The sequence below is a fragment of the Quercus robur genome, chromosome 11 (assembly GCF_932294415.1).
Source record: "Quercus robur chromosome 11, dhQueRobu3.1, whole genome shotgun sequence".
Lineage (NCBI taxonomy): Eukaryota > Viridiplantae > Streptophyta > Magnoliopsida > Fagales > Fagaceae > Quercus > Quercus robur.
This window is the reverse complement of record NC_065544.1, coordinates 15,313,874-15,339,957: the sequence shown is the minus strand read 5'-3', so window position 1 is coordinate 15,339,957 and position 26,084 is coordinate 15,313,874. Positions and strand designations below refer to the sequence as shown.

Here is a 26,084-nt window from a genome sequence, read left to right as displayed (position 1 = left end):
GAAAAAGAATTAAAAATATATTAAAAATGGAAACACATATATAAGTACGAATTAATTATTTAGAGAAAAATATTATGAAATTAGTTTAAAAGTTTGAAATGAAAATAAGTATGAATTAATTTATTTGAAAGTTTGTAATTTTATTCCGAACGTTATATAAATTAAAAAGACACATTTTGGAGATTATCATTTTATAATTAATAAATCATGAATGATACTGAATGTATTTGTTGATTTCTTTCTTTAACAGAATTCTTACTTTTTCAAATGACCAAATATAAAACAATTTAAAAATATGTTTTTAAAATTAGATAAATAAATCATTTATATTATATGGAAAAATCATAGTCCTTTTTTGAGACCTCTAATCCAAGTTGAACAGGCTATAAAGATCCCATCAATTTTAAGGTGAATTGTGTAATGTAATGCCTTTTCGACTAATATAGTTCCTCAAGATTTTCAAAGATTGATGGACAAAATCTTTAAAGAGTTTAAAGATTTTTGTGTAGTCTATATAGATGATATTATTGTGTTCTTTAAACAATGGAAGAATATAAAAAGCATCTTAAAATTGTTTGTTAAAAATTCCAAAAATATGTGGAATACTCCTTTCACCAAAGAAGATTGAAGTAGAAATTAAAAGGAATCTATATAATTCTTAGGCTTATTAGTTTTACATCAATCAGGTTTGAAACTAAACGTTTCAAGACTTAACCTGAAGATCCTACCAAACCATATCTAATCTTCCTCTTCATTTTTCTTCTTTCTTCTTTCTTCTCTATTTTTATTTTTTATTTACTTGTGTGTTTAGTTAGTTTTACCATAGTTCAGTGAGGGTGCTGTTTTGTTTCTTCCTGTTTTGGGAGCCATAATGTTGATTGTTGGGGTGATTTCCCATTCGTTCAGGAGCTTGTGGTAGGAGATTGTGTTGGAACGATGGTCCGAGGGTTTAGGCTTAAAATTGGGTGGTGAATGGTGATTAAGCCACTGTGTACGGTGGTGTATTGCGGTGGTTATGGTCCGTTTGTGGGAGTTGTGATACGTGGTGTTAAGTGCGTGCGTGTGAGTATGAGTGACGAAAGAAATAGAAATAGAAGATGGGAGGATTTTGGAGATACCTTGGCTATGCTGTTGATGTAGTCGTTGCTGTTATTGAAGTCGTTGTGACTTTCAGTAGATCCCTGAGCTTGGACTTCAAAAAAGCACGCCTACGAGATTTATAAAGATAAAATAACGAATATATCTTAAAATTATTAATAGACACTTCAGCAAAAAAAAAAAAAAAAAAAAAAAAAAATTATTAATAGAAACTCACTAGTCACAACACGTGCTTTCATGAGTTTAACTATAATTGTAGACGTTGCCATACTCGGATTAGTGACACAGTCATACGAGTATAGCAAATAAGGAGTGAATTTCATACCGTATCAACCGATATAAGAGAGTCAATTTCGTACATGAATTCACCTGATCTACCAATCTCTTTCCTTTTCTACTCTTTCTTGTTCTTTGCTTCAGTTTGAGAATAATGGTGAAAAAAGTTATCCAAATCTTATAATTTTTTTGGCTTTGCTCCCTTGTCTACGGACTGAAAAAGAAGAAAAGCTCATCTTCATATAACTTACAGTTGAAGATCTTCGATTTGTGCTTGGAATTTTCTGGAACGATCTTGAGAATATAAAGGGAGTAGCTAAACCAAAACTTTTGTGTTGTCAGTTATGGTTATTTTACCAAAGAGAAGAGATAAGATCAAACACTTTTCTTTTCTTTTTTCACAATAACAAGCTGTCATCAACTAGCCCACGATCACAAAATTAAAATTACTCTCGTTAAAGCAAAACCAATAATTCCAAGTTTTCAACTTTGTAAATCATAATTCGTAACGAGTAAGGTTGCGTTTCTATTGGCTAAAAAATTTAGATTTTTTTTATTTTAGTTTTACTACTATTCAGTTTATTTTTGTTATTATTTGAGTTTTATTGTACTTTTTGATACTATTTATAGGTCTCACTGTATTATTTAAACTACTTTTTAACTTCATTTACAATATTTTTAACAAAAAATTTTCAATTTCAATCATATAAGTTGTTCTCAAATGGATAAAACTTTTTTTTTATTAAAGTATAATTTTTTTGTTTTGTTTTTTTTTTTTTTAAATATTAGAGTACTGTTTTTGGTTTATGGTGTTTTGGAAGTTGGAATAGGAGTGTCTGAATTGATGGATAAGTTGTGGGAATGGACATAAGCACTAGTTGTTTAGCCCAAAACAAAACTTTCAGATTAAGTATTTGAGGCCACACCATTTTCTGTACTTTTAAAAGTTTTGTACGAAAGAAAGAAAGGAAAAAAAAAAAAAAAAGTACTCAACTTTAGTAGGATCGAGAACTATAAAAAAGTACTCAATTTTCGTAATATTGAGTATCACATTACTTTTTTAATTACACAAATTTCAGGTATGCTATTTAGAACTTGATTTTATGAATATCAAGCAAAGTAATATATCGTTAAATATTTTTGAAACAGTACTAATTTGCTACAAATTTTGTCTATTTAGTTATTTCCACCAGACTACCCGCATGGAGGTCACAGTCAACGGTAGAGGGCTTGCCGAATTCGAAGATTCCTTGTTTTCCTTTTCTCCCTGTTTCTCTCTTTTCTTACTCCAGCGTTCAAGATATATGTGTCGCCACTGTATCCGGAATAAATAAATAAAATCATAGTAAAAAAATTTTGCTAGGTATTTATTCAACTCATTTGTACCCGTATGGGTTATGCCGTCACAGTGGAGACAATGGAGAAAATTTGAGTCTGGTCCATCAGTGTGGGGCATTGCTACTTGCTTGCTTTGATGAAATGTAGATATTGGGGAGATTGCGGATGAAACTTGAAAATCTTTTTTGGAACTGGATAATGAACATAATTCTCTTTTGGTTGGTACTGGATAATGAACATAATTCTGAGCTTTTGATGAACATTAATCACAATGTAATTTGGAGGATGTGGAAAGAACAGTGGATTCTTCATTCGCCACCTTATTTTGGGCCAGGTAGAGGAGTTTGAAAAGCCGACATTATAGGTTTGGCTACTAAAAACATGACGAAATTGATATCTTGTTAAATTGTTGAGTTTGATTCCTCATCTTCATCTCATGAAAGGACAAATATTTAAACAGTTGTGTTAAATTTAACTTGAAGATTGCTGGAATAATTGGGCATAGTTAGGGCCAAACCCTTCTAGAAATTTCAAATTTGAGTTTTAGCAATAGCTAAGCTGTAAAGAATTATAAGTCTTAAGACCTTCTAGTTGATTTATTAACGCTTGACGAAATGAGCAGTGCTTTTGATTGTGTAGCTTATAATTTGCTCTTCTTAGTTTTTATTTCGCTTTAGATTAAGTTGTCAATATCTTTATTTATTTTTATTTTTATTTTGTGATGTTACAGAGTGAAACTTGGAAAACATTTGTTTGTTTATTCAATTTCTGTTTTTGATGAATCAGATGAGATATTATTGATAAGCTCAATACAACAAAATACACTGTAAATATTATTGCAGCGCACACTACTTAAAACAAAGAGGATCTGAAATTTTCCCTCTGTAAATTATCACTACCCCACTTGAGAGCTTCATGCCATGGACACACTAATTTGTGACTTGTGAACAAATGCATAAGATTGCACCAAATTCTAGGAGTGAGAGAATACCCGACGGAAAAAATGATCACTAGTTTCAGTAAAGTTTTTATAGAATAAGCACACGAGAAATCCCATTTATTAAGAAGCCAATAAGCAATCTGTCCTGAAAGGAAAGCCAACTGATAAAAGAGTGTTGGTGTTGTATTACATTACCCTCTTGAGTCCTGATCATTCTATGTTCTGTTAAGGGCTTCGAAATGAATATTTTATTGCTGTGGGGGCTGACTAGTGTATTGTCTAATCTTGTAAAAATTCATGAGAAAACAGGTCCAAAAAAAAAAGTTGCCAGTGGGTAATGGTGGTCTAGTTGTTATATTCATTCTGTTTTACTGAACTTATTATAAAGGGTTGATAAAACTAAACCATAAATTAAGTTGACATCGGTTATTGCTTGTGTCTTTTATATGTTTATACCCCAAATCATTTGCTCATTGGAATTAATGGGCCATGGGTACCAGTTCTAGTTTTTTCCTTAACTAGTATGTACATTCAAATATAATGATTGGGTGTATATATATTCTCAATTTTTTATGTATCTTTTAAAAATTTTCATATTGTTTTGGCTCACATTTGACATGTTATGATATACTTTATATGAATCTTAGCAAACAGTCGTAGGTTTGCACTTCAGGTGTTTGATGAAATGCTTATGCAAATGTACTTCAAGATTGTATGTACTAACAAGATCTCTGTCTGACACATATTTGTAGGAGTTCAGGTAATCTTATTAGAGTCACCATGTTATTTTGTTTTGTCCTATATATAAAGATGCAAAGGCTCTGCACGTTAATTTTTCTATATTATGCCAAAGAAATATAAAAATTCAACATGATTGAACTCATGCAAGGAATTCTTATTATTTGTTTTCACAAAGAATGCAATCATAAGCCTACACACAATACATGCCCAACATTCACTTTGAGTTTTGGATTTTTTATATATCATGTGTTCGTGCAGATGAATAAATTTGCTATTCTGTTCTGACTTATTTGCTTATCTTTCAGGACTTATTGTTTCAGTGATGTTGCAGATGTTGGAGGTATGATTGACTAGATATTAAAACACCATGATTGTGGGATGGCCAAGACTTTTGACACCGACACACCCTTCTCAAATTATGCAGAACTTGAAAAACCCATTAACAGCACTCCAAATATTCAAGGAAGCCAAATATAAGTAACCCAATTATGGTCATAATTGTCCAGTCTATGCCACCATTATTGGCATCCTAGGAAATGCAGGACGGATTTGTGAGATGAAAGAAGATTTGTGTGAATGCAAAGGTTCAGTCTTTGTTAATGCTATCAAAACCTATGCGCTAGCTGGACTGCTAGATGAAGCAGTCTCTCTTTTAAAAGCATTCCTCAATTCAACTGTGTGAATAGGATAGAATCTTTCAATACCCTGTTGCAGATATTGGTCAATGAATCTGAACTTGAAGCCGCTCAACCCTTGTTCTTATAGAGCTCTTATGGGTGGGAAGTGAAGTCTCAGATTCGGTTCCTGAACTTGCTCATGGATGCTCTGTGCCAGAGGGGTTTTTCTGATCTTGCATTGCAAGTCTTCCTAGAGATGAATTATCAATTTTTCTATCCATATAAGGAAAGCTATCGGATTCTAATGAAAGGGTTGTGTGAAGATGGGAGGTTGAATGAGGCCACCCATTTGTTGTATTCAATGTTTTGGAGGATCTCTCAGAAGGGTAGTGGTGTGGATATTGTAGTCTATAGAGCCTTGTTATATGCTTTATGTGATAATCGGCAAGTTGAAAGGGCTGTGTAAATTCTTGGTAAATTTTAAGGAAGGGGCTGAAGGCTCCTAAACGATGTTTCTACCATCTTTATCTCATTCAGTGTAGTACTGGTGAAGATATAGAAGGCACCAAGTGCTTGATTAATGAAGCTTTGATCAGAGGTGGGATTCCCAGTTTGGTTAGTTATAGTGCTATGGTTCTTGATCTTTACAATGAAGGTAAGATTAGTGAGGCTAACAAAGTTATCATTTGAATGCAAGGAAGAAGATTTAGGCCAACATACTTAACTTATGAAGCCAAGGTTGCAGCGTGGTGTAGGGGAGGGAATGTTGATGCAGCAGTGAAGGTAATTGAAGAAGAAATGGGGGAACATTGTGTACCAAATGTTAGGGGATATACTCTTGTGCTGAAAGGATTGTGTAATGAGAGGAAATCGGTCCTTGCTGTAGGGTATTTGAAGGATATGGCTAAGAAGTTGGGTTGCAATGCAGACAAGGAAACTTACAGCATTTTAATCGATATTATATGTCATGAAAGGAGATATCTTGAAGCAGGTCAAAATTTTCAGGATATGTTAATCAAATCACACTGGCCTAGCAGTGTTGATACTTATAATATAATTATCATGGGTCTTTGCTCCATGGGCAGGCAATATGAAGCTGTTTTGTGGTTGGAAGAGATGATTAGCCAGGGAATGAGGCCAGAACTTTCTGCATGGAAACTGTTGGTAGCATCTATATTTTCAAACATGGCTGACACTGAGGTATGCTCTCAGACATTTAATTAGTTTATTAGATTCTGTTTGTTCATGTTGGAGAAATCATAATGGTGTAATCATTTTTTTAGTCGTATTTTTCTTTCTCAATTGTATGGTATCTGAACATAATGAGAAAGATCGTCAGTCTGGAGATACACAATCAGAAATTTTCATTTTTCATTAAAAGAATTTGTCACACTGATAACCATTTTAGGCTGCAACTATTCTCACATGAAGCATATGGCCCTATACAAGGAGTGCAAAATATTGTAAGGAAGCCTCTAGCTGGATCTAGGCATATTTTAGACAAATTTGACAGAGAAAATTGTAAAATAAAGTTCTCAATTAAAATGTGCACAAGTCTTCAAACTCTTTGGAAGAAATGGGATTTATCCAATGCTAGAGGTCTTAGGATTTGATTATCTTCCATTGCATCACTATAATAATATTAATAATAACAATAATAATGATAATGATGATAATTAAAAAATATATAAATGGGGATTGTAGATTTGAGCAATCCGTAAAGTTAGTCATTGACCATATCATTGGAGCATGAAACCTTGGCAAAAGAAACAAAATAGGCTAAAATGCATTTGATTCTAAATTGGTCATTTGAGTTATTTTGGTTGTTAACCAACTAAAATGTTAATATAGAGGTAAAACACCATTGCGTCAAACCCTTTGATTCCCTTTTCATTTTTATCCCTCTTTGATCCCTCTAAAACCCATTTTTCATGGTAATCTCAGCATTCCACAAATGAGATTTGAAAAAAAAAAATGATGATTTCAATGGGTGGGCGAAGAAAGTAAGCTGAAATTTGAATATTTTAGGACAATTTGAAAATTTCAAAACCCAAATTAAGCAAAATTACAATATCTGTAGTTTAGAGAGAAAGAGCTTGATTGTTGGAGTAATAGTAAATACTCTTGGGCTTGACTTGAGTCCAGTGCAGGGAGTGCATGAAAGAGAGAACTATGTCACAGTATTGGTATAATATTTTTTTTTGACTACATATATATATATATATATATATCTTTTTTTAATAAAATATATTGTTATAATTAAGTGGAAATCAGGAAATTTATTTGTCAGTGTTCAAAAGCGGATTGAACTTGAATTTGAAAAAAAAAAAAAAAAGGGATAATATTTTCCAGGTTTATCAAACCAAGACTGCTGCCTTTACGCAGTGACCCTTTCTTCACAGCTCTGAGAAAGCTTTGCTATGACTCATTCATTGCCGACCTCAGTAAGTGTGTTTATTAATGGTTATTGACTTTTTTTTATTCTTTCTTTTCATAATTTATATGTGATTTAGAAGGTGTTATTTTGCATACGAATTTACTGCTTTATGAAATACGGAGTACTTTTGATTTTGTAAGTTACGATTTGCTCTTTTTATGTTGCTTTAGATTAAATCTTGTACTATTGTTTTGTTTTGTTGTTGTTGTTGTTAAATCTTTGTCTCGTACAATGTGAAACTTTGGAATTCATTTGTTTGTTTATGCAACTGTGCTTTGTTGTAGTGCAAGGATTAATTACACTTCTACTTTACAATAAATTAGTTTTGGCACCTAAGGGAAGTGAGCTCCGTTTCATGAGGTTCCATTTTTTTCTCATAGGAGTTGGGAAAGTATGTTTAAAGATTGTTTAAATTTCTATAGATATAGTTTCAGTAACCATGGCTAATTTTTACAAATTTATTATATTTAAATTGTAATTAATTATTGTGCGACCTCCAATTGAACCCCAGTCAAATCTTAAAACCTTTTACCTTTCCATATTTCTGTTTGCCCTGGTGTTTAAAATAGTGACAGCTTAGCTTGTTGGGGTAAAAGAATTGGCTTGTGAGCTTCTATAACATATAGATTAGTCTGTTGTCTCTTTGATTCTCTTCTTTTTATCCAGTTCTTAAGAGGGAAAATAGTAAGAAAGAGTAGAGACCCAAATGCCAAGTCAAGCAGGAGGAAATTAAATCATATCTAAAAAGGACGTACCTAGTCTGTCTAATCTCATAATTTGACGTTCATTTTTGCTTCTTTCTTATATATGTGTATATATGCCACATCTTTTGCTCATTTCTTACATTTTAGTTTTTTTGCATTGTTTTCCCTATACTTTGGCGTGTCTATCTTTACTCTGTGACATGAAATGCTGTGTGATATATGCTATACTTTCTCAAGTTGATCATTTTAGCAAATTCTACTCCAAATCTCAAGCCTAAAGTCAAATTCAACTTCTGCTTCAATGTAATATATGTACACACAGATTAACCAAGATGCAGAAGAGGACAAGAAACCTTTGATTGTAACCTCGGCCTCGGACCTCTTTTGTTCGGTTGGTTGCCCAATTAGCTACATCTTACATAGAAAATTGTCGAATTCAAGGCTCCAAAGTCCATGGAGAGATTCCCTCAAACACTGCAGGTATTTGCAATTGCATGATAAGTTCAACCTTTGTCTTAATGCAAGACGTTAACTTTTTATTTTCATTTGCTATCTGCTTGAAGTGTCTTGGCTTTTGGGAAATAGTATAGGAGTGGTTTCCAAAAAAATAATTTTATTTTAATGATTTAAAATCAAAGAAGGATAGTTTTTTGAAATGTTATAGTAACACATGACATTAATCCAAACTTTAGGGATTGTTTTTGAATTTTATCCTTTAAGATGCTCTATTCTATTGTATTATTCAACTCATCCTTAAAAGAAAAAGGATAAATTACTCCAACCTCCATTGAGGTTTCACGAAATGACACACACCCCCAAATGCTTCAATAAATGACACTCCCCACCTTTGAAGTTTTATAATGCAACTGATAATTGCATTCTCTTTCACATTGACACTAATATAATAGAATATTCCATTAGGAAAGTAAATGTGGGAGGAGATGAACTTATTTGTTGTATTTATAATACCTTTGGGTGGGATTTTCATCTCCTATTACATTTAAGGGAGTGTAATTTGCTCAAAGAAGAACTCAAAAGTTATTTTTCTTCTTCTCTCTTGCTAAAGACTCTGCTCTTATGACACCTAAGAAGAGGCCTTCATCATCTTCAAAGTTCAATCCCTAGAACCTCCAGTTATGCTATAACCAAACGATCATCCTTCACTCCTGTTGAAACACATAAGACGGTTGTCCTCCAAGCTGGAGAGATCACAATTGAATGAAACCTTGTGATAACTTTGAGAACCAACATCTTTAAACACATGAAGGACCCACACAATGAAGGTTCTTCGAAGAAAGGTTTCAGATAAATTCTGATTTGGTCCCACATTTGTTGATGAAAAACATTCACACAATCCTTATTCCTTAAAACCTTTAATTTCACTTACTACAACCGAAATGCTTAGGGGGAAAAATACAAATGAAATTTAATCAAGATGAATAATAATAATAATAAAAAAGACGGATGTAGTCCAATCAAGATTATTAGAATACAATCCCAAGACACAAATTTATAGTCATGTAACGAATTGTGGTGCTCTTGAAACAGTAAAAAGTCGACACTTTGAATTACGTAGACAACCACAAACAGTTCCCAATTGGCATCATTGTCCATTAGAAGATTCTATGTTTACTCGGCTTAAAAAGAAACCCAGACCAGTATGTAGAGCGCATGATATCAGCCCAAAGTTGATAATGTAGCAAAACGAACACAATAATTGGGACAAAAGCCGAAGCAATTATACCAGTAGGAAGCCACGGCATTTCACTTTTAAAGACCAAAAAGCAGGTTGCACTGAAGGCTACCACCATGCCTACTATAGAGATGAAGAGGGCGGTGAGTCCCCACACCAACTTTGATGGTAATGACACGAGGAAATCCATTTGCGTGAAACGTGATGTGAGAATTGACAAGAACACCAATATTGAAGTCGAAGACGATAACAGTGCTATTGCATCAAATATGAAAAACACCCTAAACCAAATACTTTTCAAAAGAATAGGAGTGCCTGTCTCTTGATTGCTACCACCCGGTACAGTGAAAGCTGCAGCAAAAACCACAGTGGTAATCAGTGTTGCCACAAGCATGCAATAGTTAGCTGTATCCTTCATCCACTTTTCACCATCACTCCGTAGATTTTCATGTTCCTTTGTAAATAAATCCCACGGTGTTAGGTTATCAGAGTTCCTTATCTTCTGGAATGAAGGCAGCACAATCATTTCTAGCCCCTACAGTTTTGGAGTAGTAAATTCGTAAGTGTAAACATGCACAAGAAAAGGAAACTAAAATATAATACATACTAACACCCACCTTAAACCACAACAACTCCAGTTGCATTTGAAGAGCTGCTCCTGATACAATATGTAGTCGATTTAACGGAGCCAAATATCCAGCTAAGTGCATGACGTTCTCATTTTTACCCTCCATAACATAGGTTAGAATTATTTCCTTGACAGCAACGGTCTCATATAATAGATTGAAGACACTTTCTTGCCGATTTATAACAGCAATGTGAAATAAACTTCGACCGTCTTTGTCTGTTGTCCATATGATATTAGGATAAAAGCGGATAAGTATGTTAAGAAATTCACTATTCCCAAATTTTGCAGCATCATAAATTATATTGCCGCCATCAGTGGCCAAGTACTCTCTGTCTTCGAATAGTTGAACCTTCGAGACGAGTTCAACCAATTCATGGACTAATGCCTGCATAGAAGCTTTGTTCCTCCGGACACCTTTGAACCCTGGAAAATGGGAGAAAAAATCAATTCAGAAATCATTTAGTCAAAAAGAAATATTAATTATATAATCTAAGAGCACAGTGTTGGGACAAATATTGGTGAGCTTTCCTCATTTACAATCCAAAACACTCCCACAATAATAAAAAAACGTGACTAACACTCACAAAGTACACTAATAGTCCGCTTTACTTTAATTGAATGAGGGAAAGTAGAGTTGGCTATTGCTCCCTCTCCCTTTCTCCTCAATTCAAACAAACCATAAGGGAGGGAGTGGAGAGGAAAGAGTATGAGAACACTTCGATGTTTATATTTCTCTCCTTTTAACTCTTGCTTTGAACTTGACATATGAATGGGTATGTATATATTTATTTTCTGAATTCCTACCAACATAAAATCTCACATATAACCTAAAGAAACTCTCACATGATTTTATTACATATACTTCCCTCATTATTCTTCTACCAAGCTATTTTTTTTTTTTTTTTTTTTAAAGCTTTATTAAAATGCTCTTATATGTCTGTAAAGGAAACAAGTACAAGTATTACAACGGACAAGACAGTTCAAATAAAAAAAAGTCTACCTCATGAGAATTTCTGATGGTTTAGGAAGTAAATATCATCTAAAATTTAATGAGAATAAGCTGCTTCTCATTCAAGTTGATTTGAGTAAAGTTGTCAATATTGTGTTTAATATAACATAAAGACCTACTTGGGAAACGTTATATCTACACAAAGCATGAAATCGGTTTTGAGTCAGACTAACAGTTTAAGCATCTTTTCCAAAATGATAGCTGACTTTTGCTGCCAATTGCAATAGGTTTTCTGGCCAACTCATTCAGTGCTGCAATATTCTTTTCGTTGTTTGCAGTTGCCAGTGTTCGATCTTTTTTCAATATTTCCAGTGCTATATCTGTCCATAAAAAAAATCCATTTGATCATTGTCAAAGTTTTCATGCCCAATCAAAATTTTCTGTAAGGACATCAAATGATGTAATGGCATTTTCAATTAATTGCCTCAAACTCACAATTATTGAGATGTGGGACATACCATACATATCATTGGTAATAGTAGCCACAAGGATCTCCATGTGTTCAGAAGGACTCAAACCTTCAAAAGAAGTCACAGTGAATAGATAAGACACCATATCTCTAAGTCCGAGCAAAGCTGCTTTGTGAAGTGGTGTCCTTTCTTCTTTACTGCGGACTAATGGGAGTCTATTTTTCTTTATCACCATCTCCTTAGCAACTGCCACAATTCCTGATTTCGCAGCAAAGCAAAGGGCTGTTTCTCCTTCTTGGTTTCTCAGTTCTAAGTCGTCGTCAGTCAAAAGTTGCACCAGTTCTTTTACAAAAGCCATGTGTTTTGATGCGAGTGCAATGTGAAGAACTGACTCCTTCGTTTGTGTAATGGAATATCGAATGGTATCTCGATCAGCCTCAAGTATTTTCTTAGCATCTTGCCAATTACCTTCTAGGGCAGCTCGATAGAGGCAAAGGTACTCAGATGTTGTTTGGCCTGGAATTTTAAGCAGAACATAAACTATAAAAATTTTGGTGTTGTGACGCCACAAACCCAGTTATATGAGCCAATGACTGCATATTTTTTAAAGTTTGTCATACAAGGCGTAACGTCTCACTCGTTCTTAAAAAGTCAAAAACTACTCTACCAAAAAATAACTTTATCAAAAGAAAGGAGTGAGCTTAACAGCTAAACAATGATATGAACTAGTTGTATCAAGCAAAAAATAACCATTCGTAAATAAAATTCATAGGCTTGGAAACCATAGTTAAGTTCATGGTTGAAATCAAATAATAATAACGAATATTAAATTAGACTTTGAATTTTTTTTTTTTTTTTTTTTTTTTGAGATAATATAGATATTTATACGGTCTCACTCCCCAAAAAGATAAGATGAGAGCAGTGGCGGCTCCACCTGACTGCCTAACAAATATATATACACTAACCTATTTTGACTACCTAAAAATGTTGAGTACGAAAATCTACATATTTTATATGCTACATATTAGTTTAAGTACACTAACTAAAATATTAGATTAAATAAATAAAAAAAAAGTTTAGTAATTTTTTTATCAATTTTTTTTTTTTTTTAATTGTAATGGCCGGTAGTGCTGAAATAGGCCGGTACAACCCAATAGTTTTTCCGATACGTTTTGGAAGAATACCGGTACCCATTTAATGAAGAGTATGATATATTTCCTTGGTATTGGTACAGTATTGACTTATTGGACTCGCTGCAAGTGTGATTGATGGAGAAAAAATTATGGGTTTATGTGTAATGGCTCCTCCTAATGGTCCATTTGGATTGAAGGGAATGGGGGGAGTAGAGTAAAGTAAAGTAAATTTGACCCAAAATTAGCCTATTTTTAGCCGACTCTACTCTACTCTTCTCCACTCCCCCTCTATCCAAAGGAGCCCTCATTTTAGCAATTTTGTTCAATAAAATTACATTTTGCCTTCCTTAACAATATCATCATCTCTTTCAAGAGTGATGTTATAGTTAGACACTTTTTTACAACATTTTTACAAATTATTGAGGTAGCAAATTCTTATCGGTTCGCACATTTGCATCACTTTTTATTTATCAATAACCACTCACTACATTAGCAATTTGTAGTTTTAGCATTTTCCACCTTTTAAAGGCCTTTTTTTTTTTTTTTTGAGAAACAAAAAAATTAATAGATTAAATCTAAAACAAAATATACAAGTCCAAAAAAACTAGCCCAACAACAAAAATTACCAATAATAAAGCTAAAAAAAATTAAGTCCAATCAATCTATTTTACCCAAAACAAACAACTTAGTCATTTGAAATGTTTTAAACAAAAATCTTTAGTGATAAAGTAGTAGAGTCAAAGGCCAAAACTGTTGCATACAGCTAGCAACAGAGCCGCTCTCTAACTCCAAGTCCTAACTCCGTCCCTACATATAAGTTTGTAAAATAATATGTAATCTTCAAACTAATCCTATAGGTGATCAAAGCATTCCATTACCCTTTAGACAACTTTTCCTAATAGGGAGTTGAAGATGATAAAATATTGGGCATGATGGGCTTACCTTAATGGGCCTGACGGATTGGGTCTCTTGGGCCTGCGTAGGTATGGTCCCAGCTTTGAAGGCCCATCACTACTGACGCAGCAAGGACCCATGATCCGGTAATGAGAATCCTTGCTCACCACGTTTGGAAGAATTGGGAATAGAGTCCCACATTGAAAAGATGTGGGAACCAAAAAGGGAAAGTCAACCCCTTATCACTATAAAAGGCGTAATACCCACAGAAATCGAGGTATGCTTTTATGAACCCTCTCTAACGCACTAAGTAAAACAGAGGAAGTCTAACTTGACCGTCGGAGAGTCTTTGGCCGGCACCACACCGGTGCTCTCTGAAGGATTCTTTAGTTTGTTTCGTCGTGCAGGTTCAATTCGAGTCGCGAGTACGGTGTGACCCATTGGTGACGGTAATCGACGTCATCAGTTGGCGCCGTCTGTGGGGAATCGACGACCGGGTACGGTAACATTTCCTAGATAAAGGAGTTACATGGTACTCACGCGCTCGATGGCAACCACAAATGACGTCCAAGAAGAAGCTCCTACGACTGCCCTTGAGAGACAGGTCAAGACGCTCGCCGCAGCTGTGGAGCGCCTCACCAAACAAAACCACGACCTGACGGAACAGCTGAATCAAAAGAGTGCAGCCGTGAATAGCCAGGGAGATCAAGAAGGGAACAGTGCGGAGAGGAGAAATAATGACGGACCTCAGGAGAGCAACGCACCGAGCAAACAAGTGCGACGGGACGCTAGCATCCCCTCAGTGACGGACACAGCTCCACAACCCATCATCGCAGAGATGCAGGCGATGAAGGAACAGATGGAAGTCCTGATGAACGCTCTCAAGGGGCGAGTGTCCAGCGATCTTGACAACCTTGTCAACCGGACTGACTCGCCATTTACGGCGTCCGTCAACTCCTTCCCCCTGCCGAGTAAGTTCCGCATGCCAAGCATGGACAGTTATGACGGAGTCAAGGACCCCCTCGATCACCTAGAGACCTTCAAGACCCTGATGCACCTCCAGGGAGTGGCGGACGCAATTATGTGTAGGGCATTCCCTACAACCCTGAAGGGCGCGGCAAGGATTTGGTTCAGCCGCCTGACACCAAACTCCATCGGCACCTTCAGAGAGCTGAGCGCTCAGTTCACTACACACTTCATTGGAGGACATCGGTACAAGAAATCCACGGCTTGTCTGATGAACATCAAGCAGAGAGAGGAGGAGACGTTACGGGCCTACATATCACGCTTCAATAAAGAAGCGCTCACGATCGACGAAGCCGACGACAAAATATTGGTGGCCGCGTTCACAAACGGGCTGAAGGGGGGTAAGTTTTTGTTCTCCCTATACAAAAACGACCCAAAGACAATGTCGGAGGTGCTTTACAGGGCCACCAAGTATATGAACGCTGAAGACGCTCTACTAGCAAGAGAAGACAGACCGAAGAAAAGAGACAGACAAGAGGATCCCCGACAGGACCAGGGGCGAAAAAAAGGACGGATGGGAGATCGAAGGGACGAGAGACGTCCAAAACCCATGGGTGGAAGGTTCACAAGTTTCACCCCGTTGACCGCTCCGATAGACCAAGTCCTAATGCAGATTAAGGACGAAGGATCCCTGACGTTTCCGGGAAAGCTGAAGAGTGATCCCAACAAAAGGTCAAGAGACAAATATTGCCGCTTCCACCGTGACCATGGTCACGACACTGCCGATTGTTACGACTTGAAGCAACAAATCGAAAACCTTATCCGACAAGGAAAGCTGAAGAAGTTCGTCAGCAAGGAAAGAATGGATCAACCCCAACAAGAACAACACCCCCGTCGAGAAAACGAGCGGCCAAGGCCCCCAATAGGGGACATAAGGATGATAATTGGAGGAACAGCTTCGGCCGGATCGTCCAAAAAGGCTCGCAAAACGTACCTTCGGATGGTACAGAATGTCCAGCTGGCAGGCACGGTACCAAAGATGGCTAGAAGGGAAGGCCCCATCATCGGGTTCTCGGAGGAGGATGCAAGACGCCTACACCATCCACACGACGATGCACTCGTCGTCACCTTGCGGGCAGGCGACTACAACATCCACTGGGTGTTGGTCGACAACGGTAGTTCGGCCGACATCATGTATTATCCGGCATTCCAACAAATGAGGATTGATAGAGAACTGCTAATACCGACAAACGCCCCGCTCGTTGGCTTCGGGGGGAGTAGGATATTCCCTTTGGGCGCCGTCACGTTACCGGTGACGGTAGGAGACTACCCCCAACAAATCACTAAGGACGTAACATTCCTGGTGGTCGATTGCTCGTCAGCCTACAATGCTATTATTGGACGGCCCACTCTCAACTCGTGGAAGGCGGCAACATCAACATACCACCTGATGATCAAGTTCCCAACGGAGTATGGGGTAGGAGAGCTACGCGGAAGCCAAATTGCCGCACGAGAATGCTACGTAGCTATGATGGAGGTGGAAGACCAGATCCAGGCCTTGAACATAGAAGAACACCGAACGACGGCAGAACCTACTGAGAAGCTAGAGGAGATAGTTCTCGACAGTTCCAATTCAGATCGAACTACCAGGATCGGAACGCTTGTCAAACCCGCAATCCGTCAAGAGCTCGTAGCTTTCTTGAGGAGCAATAAGGATGTGTTCGCTTGGAGCCATGACGATATGCCAGGAATCGATCCCTCGGTCATGGTACATAAGTTGAATGTGTTGCCCTCGTTCCCACCCGTCCGACAAAAGAAGAGAGTATTCGCCCCGGAGCGAGACCAAGCAATAGCGGAAGAGGTCCGCAAACTCCAAGATGCAAGCTTTATCAGGGAAGTCTACTACCCCGATTGGCTGGCGAATGTGGTAATGGTGAAGAAAACGAGTGGCAAATGGCGGATGTGCGTGGACTTCACCGATCTTAACAAAGCATGCCCCAAAGATAGCTATCCCCTCCCAAGGGTCGACATCCTAGTGGACTCGACGGCTCAACACCAATTGCTAAGCTTCATGGATGCTTTCTCGGGTTATAACCAGATCCGCATGCACGAGGACGACCAGGAGAAGACTTCGTTTGTAACCAGTCAAGGTCTCTTCTGTTACAAAGTAATGCCATTCGGTCTGAAGAATGCAGGGGCAACATACCAGAGACTAATGAACAAGATGTTCGCACAGCAAATCGGGAGGAACGTCCAAGTTTATGTCGACGACATGCTGGTGAAGAGCCGGAAGGAGGAAGACCATTTGGAAGATCTCAAGGAAACATTCGGCACACTCCGATCCTACAACATGAAGCTCAATCCAGGAAAGTGCGCGTTTGGTGTAACGGCAGGAAAATTCCTAGGATTCATGGTATCTCAAAGGGGGATTGAAGCTAACCCGGACAAAATCCGAGCCATAATGGAGATGGCCCCCCCGAGAAACGTGAAGGAAGTACAGAGCCTTAACGGCAAGGTAGCGGCATTGAATAGATTCGTGTCGAGAGCGACGGACAAATGTTTACCTTTCTTCCGAACATTGAAAAAGTCATTCGAGTGGACGGACGAGTGTCAACGAGCATTCGAGGAGTTAAAAACCTATCTATCTTCACCACCTCTACTGAGCCCCTCGCAACCAGGTGAAGAGCTCTTCCTCTATTTGGCCGTCTCCACTGTGGCCGTCAGCGCGGCCTTAATCAGAGAGGAGGACAGAGCACAGAAGCCCGTGTACTACGCCAGCCGGGCGCTCCGCGGTGCCGAGGAAAGATATCAACCTATGGAGAAACTCGCTTTTGCGTTGGTCACGGCGGCTCGCAAGCTCAAGCCCTACTTTCAAGCCCATACCGTGAACGTAGTGACCGACAAGCCCTTGCGAAGGGCACTAAGTAATCCTGAGGCCGCAGGTCGACTGACGCTGTGGGCAATAGAATTGAGTGAGTTTGACATCAAGTATCGTCCACGTGTGGCCATCAAAGGACAAGCTGTAGCCGACTTCATAGCTGAGTTTACGCATGACGCGGACAAGGGGGCAGAAGAACCCCCCCAGTGGAACATCTACACCGACGGATCATCCAATAAGCGAGTTGGAGGAGCCGGCATAGTATTGCTGTCACCTGAAGGAGACAAGATTGAATGTATGGTCCGTCTCGACTTCCCCATTACCAACAATGAAGCAGAATACGAAGCGGTAGCAGCAGGACTCGACCTAGCCAAAGCCGCCGGAGCTGAAAGTGTGGTCGTGCATTGCGACTCTCAAGTCGTGACCAATCAAGTAAACGGAGATTATGAATGCAAAGGGGAAAGGTTGAAGAGATATCTCGATCAAGTGAGGGCTAGAGTCGACGGGCTAAAAGCAACGTTCGTCCAGATCCCCAGGGGAGACAACGAGCTCGCTGATCGGCTAGCCAAAGCCGCTTCAGCAGAACACATGATAACACTGGGTAATGTACTTCCCTTTGTTCAAATCTTTCCGCTAATAGACCCCGACAACATGCAGGAGATACGCTCCGAAAGAAACTGGACTACGCCGATAGCTTCATACTTAAAGGACGGGATATTGCCTGAGGAGAAGGAGGCAGCGAGAAAGCTAAAAGTCCGAGCGGCAAGGTTCGTCTTGATAAAAGACATTCTTTACAAGAGAGGTTTCTCCCGTCCTTACCAAAGATGCCTCGGGGTTGAAGAGGCAGACTACGTGATGAGGGAAGTACACGAAGGAATATGCGGGAACCATTCTGGATCGCGGTCGTTGGTGCACAAACTGTTACGAGCTGGTTATTACTGGCCGACCATGCAAAAGGATGCTGAGTCCTATGTTAAAAGATGCGACAAATGCCAGAGGTTCAGCAATTTTATCGGACAGCCAGCTGAAGAGCTGACCCCCATAACGGCTCCATGGCCGTTCGCTCAGTGGGGACTGGACATCATGGGACCTTTCCCAACGGCGATAAGGCAGCTAAAGTTCTTGGTAGTGGGCATTGACTACTTCACGAAATGGGTAGAAGCGGAAGCCTTGGCCACCATTACAGAAAAGAACATTAGAAGTTTTGTCTGGCGGAACATAGTATGTAGGTTTGGTATTCCTAGAGTCCTTGTCTCAGATAACGGGAGGCAGTTCGATAACGGCCCCTTCCGTGATTTCTGCTCACAACTAGGAATAAAAAACCACTACTCATCCCCCGCCCATCCTCAGGCTAACGGTCAGGTTGAGGTCACAAACCGATCCTTGCTAAAGATTATCAAAACTCGGCTCGAGGGGGCAAAGGGCATATGGCCAGAAGAACTGCCAAGCATACTGTGGGCATATAGGACAACGGCGAGGACCCCGACAGGAGAGACACCGTTTCGACTGACCTACGGGAGCGAGGCAGTCATCCCAGCGGAAGTTGGGCTCACGAGCTACAGGGTTCACAACCACGACGGGGGAAGGAATGACGAATCCATGAGGCTACAGCTGGACCTTATAGACGAGGTCAGGTCGGAAGCAGAACAGAGGATCGCTAGATACCAGGATCGCATGTCCAAACATTTCAACTCCCGGGTCCGACAAAGAAGCTTCCAAGTTGGAGACCTCGTACTCAGGAGGGTCATGGGTACAACTAGAGACCCTACACAAGGAAAACTCGGCCCCAACTGGGAAGGACCCTACAGAGTTACGTCGTGGAAAAGGAAAGGGACATACCACCTGGAGACAATAGACGGAGAAAAGCTACCACATCCGTGGAATGCCGAGCACTTGAGGAAATACTACCAGTGATAGCGACACGACAACCAGTTTCTCTTTTAAGACTTTTTGGGAATTATTAACTTTTATTGGCACTGTTTAACTATTTTTGCTACAATATTGTCGTGCCTTTTTTAAGCCCAAGGGGGCAGGCACTTTTCCTTTACGCATTCTACAATCAGATGCAATTTTTGATCTTCTACTTGAATGTATGTCATTGCAATTGCCCACAAAAGTTAACGGAAACGATAGAAGTCCGCAAGATGGACGGATTATCCTACAGGGACGATCCCACTACGTCCGCAAGATGGACGGATTATCCTACAGGGACGATCCCACTACGTCCGCAAGATGGACGGATTATCCTACAGGGACGATCCCACTACGTCCACAAGGTTGACGGATCGTCCTACAGGGACGATCACCCTGAGTCCACAAAGTGGACGGATCACTAAGGTGATGAAACAAAAGTCCACAAAGTGGACGGATCACTAAGGTGATGAAATATGAGTCCACAAAGTGGACGGATCACTAAGGTAGTGAAACATAAGTCCACAAAGTGGACAGATCACTAAGGTGATGAAACAAAAGTCCACAAAGTGGACGGATCACTAAGGTGATGAAACAAAAGTCCACAAAGTGGACGGATCACTAAGGTGATGAAATATGAGTCCACAAAGTGGACGGATCACTAAGGTGATGAAATATGAGTCCACAAAGTGGACGGATCACTAAGGTGATGAAACATAAGTCCACCAAGTGGACGGACTACTTAGGTGATGTGACATAGGTCCACAAAGTGGACGGATCACAAAGGTGATGCAATTAGTCCACAAAGTGGACGGATCACTAAGGTGATGAAATATGAGTCCACAAAGTGGACAGATCACTAAGGTGATGAAACAAAAGTCCACAAAGTGGACGGATCACTAAGGTGATGAAACAAAAGTCCACAAAGTGGACGGATCACTAAGGTGATGAAATATGAGTCCACAAAGTGGACGGATCACTAAGGTGATGAAATATGAGTCCACAAAGTGGACGGATCACTAAGGTGATGAAACATAAGTCCACCAAGTGGACGGACTACTTAGGTGATGTGACATAGGTCCACAAAGTGGACGGATCACAAAGGTGATGCAATTAGTCCACAAAGTGGACGGATCACTAAGGTGATGAAATATGAGTCCACAAAGTGGACGGATCACTAAGGTGATGAAACATAAGTCCACCAAGTGGACGGACTACTTAGGTGATGTGACATAGGTCCACAAAGTGGACGGATCACAAAGGTGATGCAATTAGTCCACAAAGTGGACGGATCACTAAGATGTTGAAATACATGAAATAAAGTCCTTGAGATGGACGGACTGTCCTACATGAAATAAAGTCCCAAGGTGGACGGATACAATAGATGGACGTTTTCGCAAAGTGGACGTATACTGGCTACGTTAAAATTTTCTACAAGTCCATTAAATACGCGATATATTTAAAAGTGATGAACAACGCCACTAAGTGGACGGTCCGCATAATAAACCCCTCAAAACAGACGGAGAAGGAAAATCCTCACCGATGTAAATGCTCAATCAACACAAGATAACAAGTCTGCAATGTGGACGGATAATCACAGATTAACAAATATCCTCACAAAAATAATCCCTCAAGAAGGTAGACGGAGTTTTAAACAGAGCACCAAACAATTATAAAAAGCATGTGAACTTTTAAGCCAAAAGCCCCAAAGGCAAATGTTCAATACAAAAAAAGGGACGGATTGTCTTAAAAAATGAATAAAAAAGAAAGACGGATTGTTCACAAAATAAAGTACATATGCATCAATCTTTCTTTTCTTCAGCATCTGGGACATCCTTCGACGGGGCGGACTCTCCGTCTCCCTGAGCAGCACCGTCTCCAAAAAGGTCCTCCGTATTTTCGGAGGCGACGGGGAGGGCAGAAGTCTGGGCTTGGTCCTCAAGTTTGACCATTGTCAAGTCCAGCTCTGGATAAGCCTTCTTGACTTGACGGAGGGAATCATCGAATCCTTGGAGGAAGGAGTCCGACAGCTCGCCCAAACAGGACTCCGAGCATCGGTACTCCTCGACGGCTGCCACTCTAGCCTGACGGATCTCTTCTTTGAGTTGTTTTATCTCAGCTTCTTTGTTCTCTATGACCGTCAGCGAAGTGGCCGTCTTCTCCTCAAGCTCCTTCCTCGCCTGCTCAGAAAGCTCCAGCTTCTTCTCCATCTTGGACCTCCATCTCTGAAGTTGTCCGAGCTCTTCCTCCGTCTGCTGCGCCTTCGCGCGCACCCGGTCCAAGCTACTCTCACGGTTGAGACACCGGTCAAGTAGTCCCTTCATCATGACCAAGGACTGCAAGTAGAAAAGAGACCGTCACATAATGTAAGTAACAGGAAGAATGAAAAACAAAAACTTATTTGACAAACATAACCAACCTGAGCGACGGCGAAGAGGCCCGTCTCCCCCATGGCCTCCGTCGAATGGTTTCCCAGGTCTTCGTAGTCTTCTGCCGTGATGATGGACGACAGTTTCTCCAATGCATACTTGGAGTCATCACGAAGAAGGGAAGGAGGTCTCTCTTGCTTACCGTCTGGGACCGCCATCAATCCTTTGCCCTTCCCCTGCTTCGCTGGGGTGACGGCCTTGTTACCCTCAGCCATTAAGCCAACCACAGGTTCAAGAGAGACCTTTGGTTGCTTAAAGGGACGGTCGGATTTTGTCGTCAGTTTCCTTTTAGGGACTGAAGCTGATGCCTTAGGAACCTCCTCGCCGGATTCCCTCTTCTTGACGGCTTGGGACTTGATCAAAGCTCTCCTCTTTGCGTCATCCATCTCTGCAAATAATGACGGATGAAATTAAAACAAAATAAAGCAAAGTAAATGACAAGTAAAGTTGACGGGCTTACGTTTGTGAACTCGCTCGTCGTATCTTATCGCTTCTTGGGTGGGCTCAGGACCGTCGCAGTACCAATGTATGGTCCTCGGGTTCACCAACTTCGCCCAAGTCCTTTCCTCCGGCGTAGTCTTCTTGCAAACCTTTTCAAGGAAGCTAAACTCCTCGAGGCTGACTTGTGGGCGCCGTCTACCTGCAAAGAAAGATGATCAAGATATACACATATAACTGGACGGATATGAAAAGCAACACAAAATTTAGACGGATGCATACGTGTCTGATTTATAACTGCCCAAGTTGTGTCGACGGGCATGAACTCCGTCTCCCCTGGATGGTTCATCCATCTATCACCCTCCAGGAAGAAGTACCGACTCTTCCAGTCTCTATTTGAGTCTGGGGTCTCAAAGATCACCTTCAACAAGGGGCTCCGACTGGCAAAACTGTACATCCCCCTTGATCCAGAAATCTCGTCTGGACGGTAACAGTGAAGAAATTCACGGACCGTCAATTTCCTTTCCCCGTTTGACATTGCACCGTAGAGAATCTCCATGGCTATGAAGACCCTCCAGGCGTTAGGGGATATCTGGGTGACGGACAACCCCAGATACTGCAAGAGTTCCCTATGAAGGGTAGAAAGCGGGAATCGAAGTCCAGCCTTCAATGCCTGTTCGTACACTCCTACACCGTCTACCCCTTCGTAATAACACTTCTCCGACACATATGGTAGACGGATGGAGACATAGTCTGGGATTTGGAAGTTGGTCCTGAAGGTGCTGAAATGTTTCTCCCTGATGACGGATGTAAACCTATGAACAGTCCACTCTGGCAACATGATGAACTGCCTTAGTCCATCAGCGCCTACAACGGACTCCAGTTGTTGATCCCCGTCATCATCGGAACCCTCTACTTCGACTATCTCCACATCCTCATTTGTTGAGGATGAAGAGGAGGCAGACGGACTCCTACTTTCGCCGGGGCTCTCTTGGTCTTTATGACCAGACGGGTATACATCCTCGTATTCCGTCCCATCACGAACCACCGACTGGTTACTTGACGCACTAGACATTTCCTACAATTGACAATAAAACCTAAGACCGACGGGTTTGAAAGTGTTGACGGGTATGGAAAGCCTAACAACAATGCATGGAAGAGAATGTAACTTGACTATAGTAAATTAGAAGCACTTACCGAACTTAGCAGAGGACAGGTGACGGTTGGTGTAATCAGCGAGTATTCGTCCTCGACGGATTGCACAGATAAGGTTGACGGCTTTGCTCTGACAGGGTTGACGGCTTCGCTCTGACAAGTGTTTTCTGAGTGAAAATTGAAAAATGAAAGAGTGAGGCGCCTTATATATATAGGAAGTGCACGGAAGACGAAGCGACGCTTCGATCCTATACAACGACCATTCAGAGAGTGACACGTGGCATGCTTAATAAATGCTGACAACCTGTCAGTACGTACCAACAGATTTGTACCTGCCATGTATCCGTCAACTGGATGATTCTCCCTTTGACGGGTTGATCCAGCTAGGACCGTCGTTCTATTTTGCATGAATCCGTCATATCCATATGTAAGGACCGTCACCCCACTGATCCTTTGACCTTAAAGGTGACGGATCATCGGGGTGAAGGGGGCAACTGAAGATGATAAAATATTGGGCATGATGGGCTTACCTTAATGGGCCTGACGGATTGGGTCTCTTGGGCCTGCGTAGGTATGGTCCCAGCTTTGAAGGCCCATCACTACTGACGCAGCAAGGGCCCATGATCCGGTAATGAGAATCCTTGCTCACCACGTTTGGAAGAATTGGGAATAGAGTCCCACATTGAAAAGATGTGGGAACCAAAAAGGGAAAGTCAACCCCTTATCACTATAAAAGGCGTAATACCCACAGAAATCGAGGTATGCTTTTATGAACCCTCTCTAACGCACTAAGTAAAACAGAGGAAGTCTAACTTGACCGTCGGAGAGTCTTTGGCCGGCACCACACCGGTGCTCTCTGAAGGATTCTTTAGTTTGTTTCGTCGTGCAGGTTCAATTCGAGTCGCGAGTACGGTGTGACCCATTGGTGACGGTAATCGACGTCATCAGGAGTCATTATAGAAGCAAAGCTTTCTGCTAAGCTTTTGGGTAGGTGGGAGTTTGTCCATACCAACCGAGAAGCTGACTAGGAGCCCATACGTTAGCACGGAATGCTCTAGGTTTAAGATCTTAACTCGTGTGGCTAGAATAGATCCCTTGTTGTATTGCTGATATTGTTCACAATGAATCTTTGTAATGGTTAACCTTTTACAACTATTGAAAAAAAAAAAAAAAGAGCTAAACATTTTCTTTTACAAGAATTTATAATGGTAAAATCCGTACTTTACGTACCAAGGCTTTTGGGTAAGTTAATATTCAAAAAAATATCAAAATAATAAGTCATAAACGAATATTGAGTTGAATACCCAAAAAAAAAAAGAATATTGAGTTTCCCTCATTAAAAATGTATAATTAAAGCATACAACTTTTAAATAAAAATATCCCTTTTTCTTTTATTTTTTGTGATTTTTTGGTTTCACCATGGTTCAGTATGGTTTTTTGCTTTTGGGAGCCATAATATTGGCGGTAGTTCGGGCTTGATTTTTTTGGTAGGAGTTTCAGCACAACAAGCATGGGAGAGGAAGAAAGCGTGTACGAATGACTTGGAAACGTGGGTGAAAGAGTTGGAGAAAAAAAATTATGAGCAAAAAGAAAAAAAAAAAAAAAAGTGAATCTCAAATAGACTTGAAGTAAAAAATCTTTTAATTGAACTAATAAAATTTTTAAAAACATAAATGATCCAAAACTTGGAGGAATAAGTTAGGCTCTAAACATATTTGAAACTATCTTACTCTAACCCATTATGTGGCAACTAAAGAGACATTTCATGTGTAGTTTTAGTGACAATATTTTTTTTTTTTTTTTTTTTAGTCAGTGACTTGTTAATCACCACATAATGGGTTGAAAAAGATAGATCCAAACATATTTGTTACCAAACTTTATCAAATATTTAACAGATATAAGAGCATATTTTTACAGTAAAAAATAAAATTGCAAAAAACAAAATTAATAGTCTCTATAACTATTAGACTAATTATTTTTTTATGAGCATCATTGGACTAATTCAAATATATATTTGGGGGGGACAACTCTTATTTTTGTAAGCTAAATTTTGAATATATATAAGGAAATTTCAAAATTTTGGGGGTTCATGGCCAGTGGCAGAGCTAGGAATTTATATTTGGGGGGGCCAAACATAAAATTAGACAATTAATTATTTCTGTGTATATATTAATTATATCCATACTAATAGTAATGTACATACAATTTAATAATCAAAACCCAAAAGTGTATTATTTCTGAATTACCAATTCCTAAACTTGTCCATGAACCTAGATTTTTCAAATTAAATTATCACCCATTAAATATAATGACTAAAATTTTAAAAAATACTAATAATTTAAAGATTTTTAAATAAAAGAAAAAACAATCATTCAAATTTCAATATATA

At 39.6% G+C, this 26,084-nt stretch overlaps 2 protein-coding genes and 1 pseudogene across 2 annotated transcripts in view; 1 reads left to right on the top strand and 2 right to left on the bottom strand.

Annotated features, from left to right (window-relative positions):
• Nucleotides 1-3,648: 3,648 nt before the first annotated feature.
• On the top strand, nt 3,649-6,592 carry LOC126706969 (pentatricopeptide repeat-containing protein At1g05600-like; annotated as a pseudogene).
• A 2,798-nt stretch (nt 6,593-9,390) lies between these two features.
• LOC126706966 (ankyrin repeat-containing protein ITN1-like) overlaps nt 9,391-26,084 on the bottom strand; it is a 223,625-nt gene continuing 206,931 nt past the window's right edge. The window contains exon 9 of the mRNA XM_050406557.1: nt 9,391-10,379. Within this exon, the coding sequence (XP_050262514.1) occupies nt 9,765-10,379 (615 nt within the window). The 3' untranslated portion in view covers nt 9,391-9,764. The remainder of the gene's footprint in view (nt 10,380-26,084) is intronic.
• LOC126706970 (uncharacterized) lies at nt 21,344-23,238 on the bottom strand. Its single transcript, XM_050406562.1, has 4 exons — nt 22,823-23,238; nt 22,563-22,742; nt 22,093-22,490; nt 21,344-22,009 (listed from the first exon to the last, which is right to left on the bottom strand). Exons 1-4 carry the CDS (start codon nt 23,097-23,099, stop codon nt 21,476-21,478), a joined length of 1,389 nt encoding a protein of 462 aa, XP_050262519.1. The 5' UTR covers nt 23,100-23,238; the 3' UTR covers nt 21,344-21,475.

What these genes read in the sequence shown, in the direction of transcription:
- LOC126706970 (XM_050406562.1), bottom strand. Translation starts at nt 23,099, where the DNA reads ATGGAGATTCTCTACGGTGCAATGTCAAACGGGGAAAGGAAATTGACG. An exon ending in GGCAGTTATAAATCAGACAC is followed by an intron (nt 22,743 to 22,822) that starts GTATGCATCCGT and finishes CTTTCTTTGCAG; the next exon opens with GTAGACGGCGCCCACAAGTC. An exon ending in CGACGAGCGAGTTCACAAAC is followed by an intron (nt 22,491 to 22,562) that starts GTAAGCCCGTCA and finishes CATTATTTGCAG; the next exon opens with AGATGGATGACGCAAAGAGG.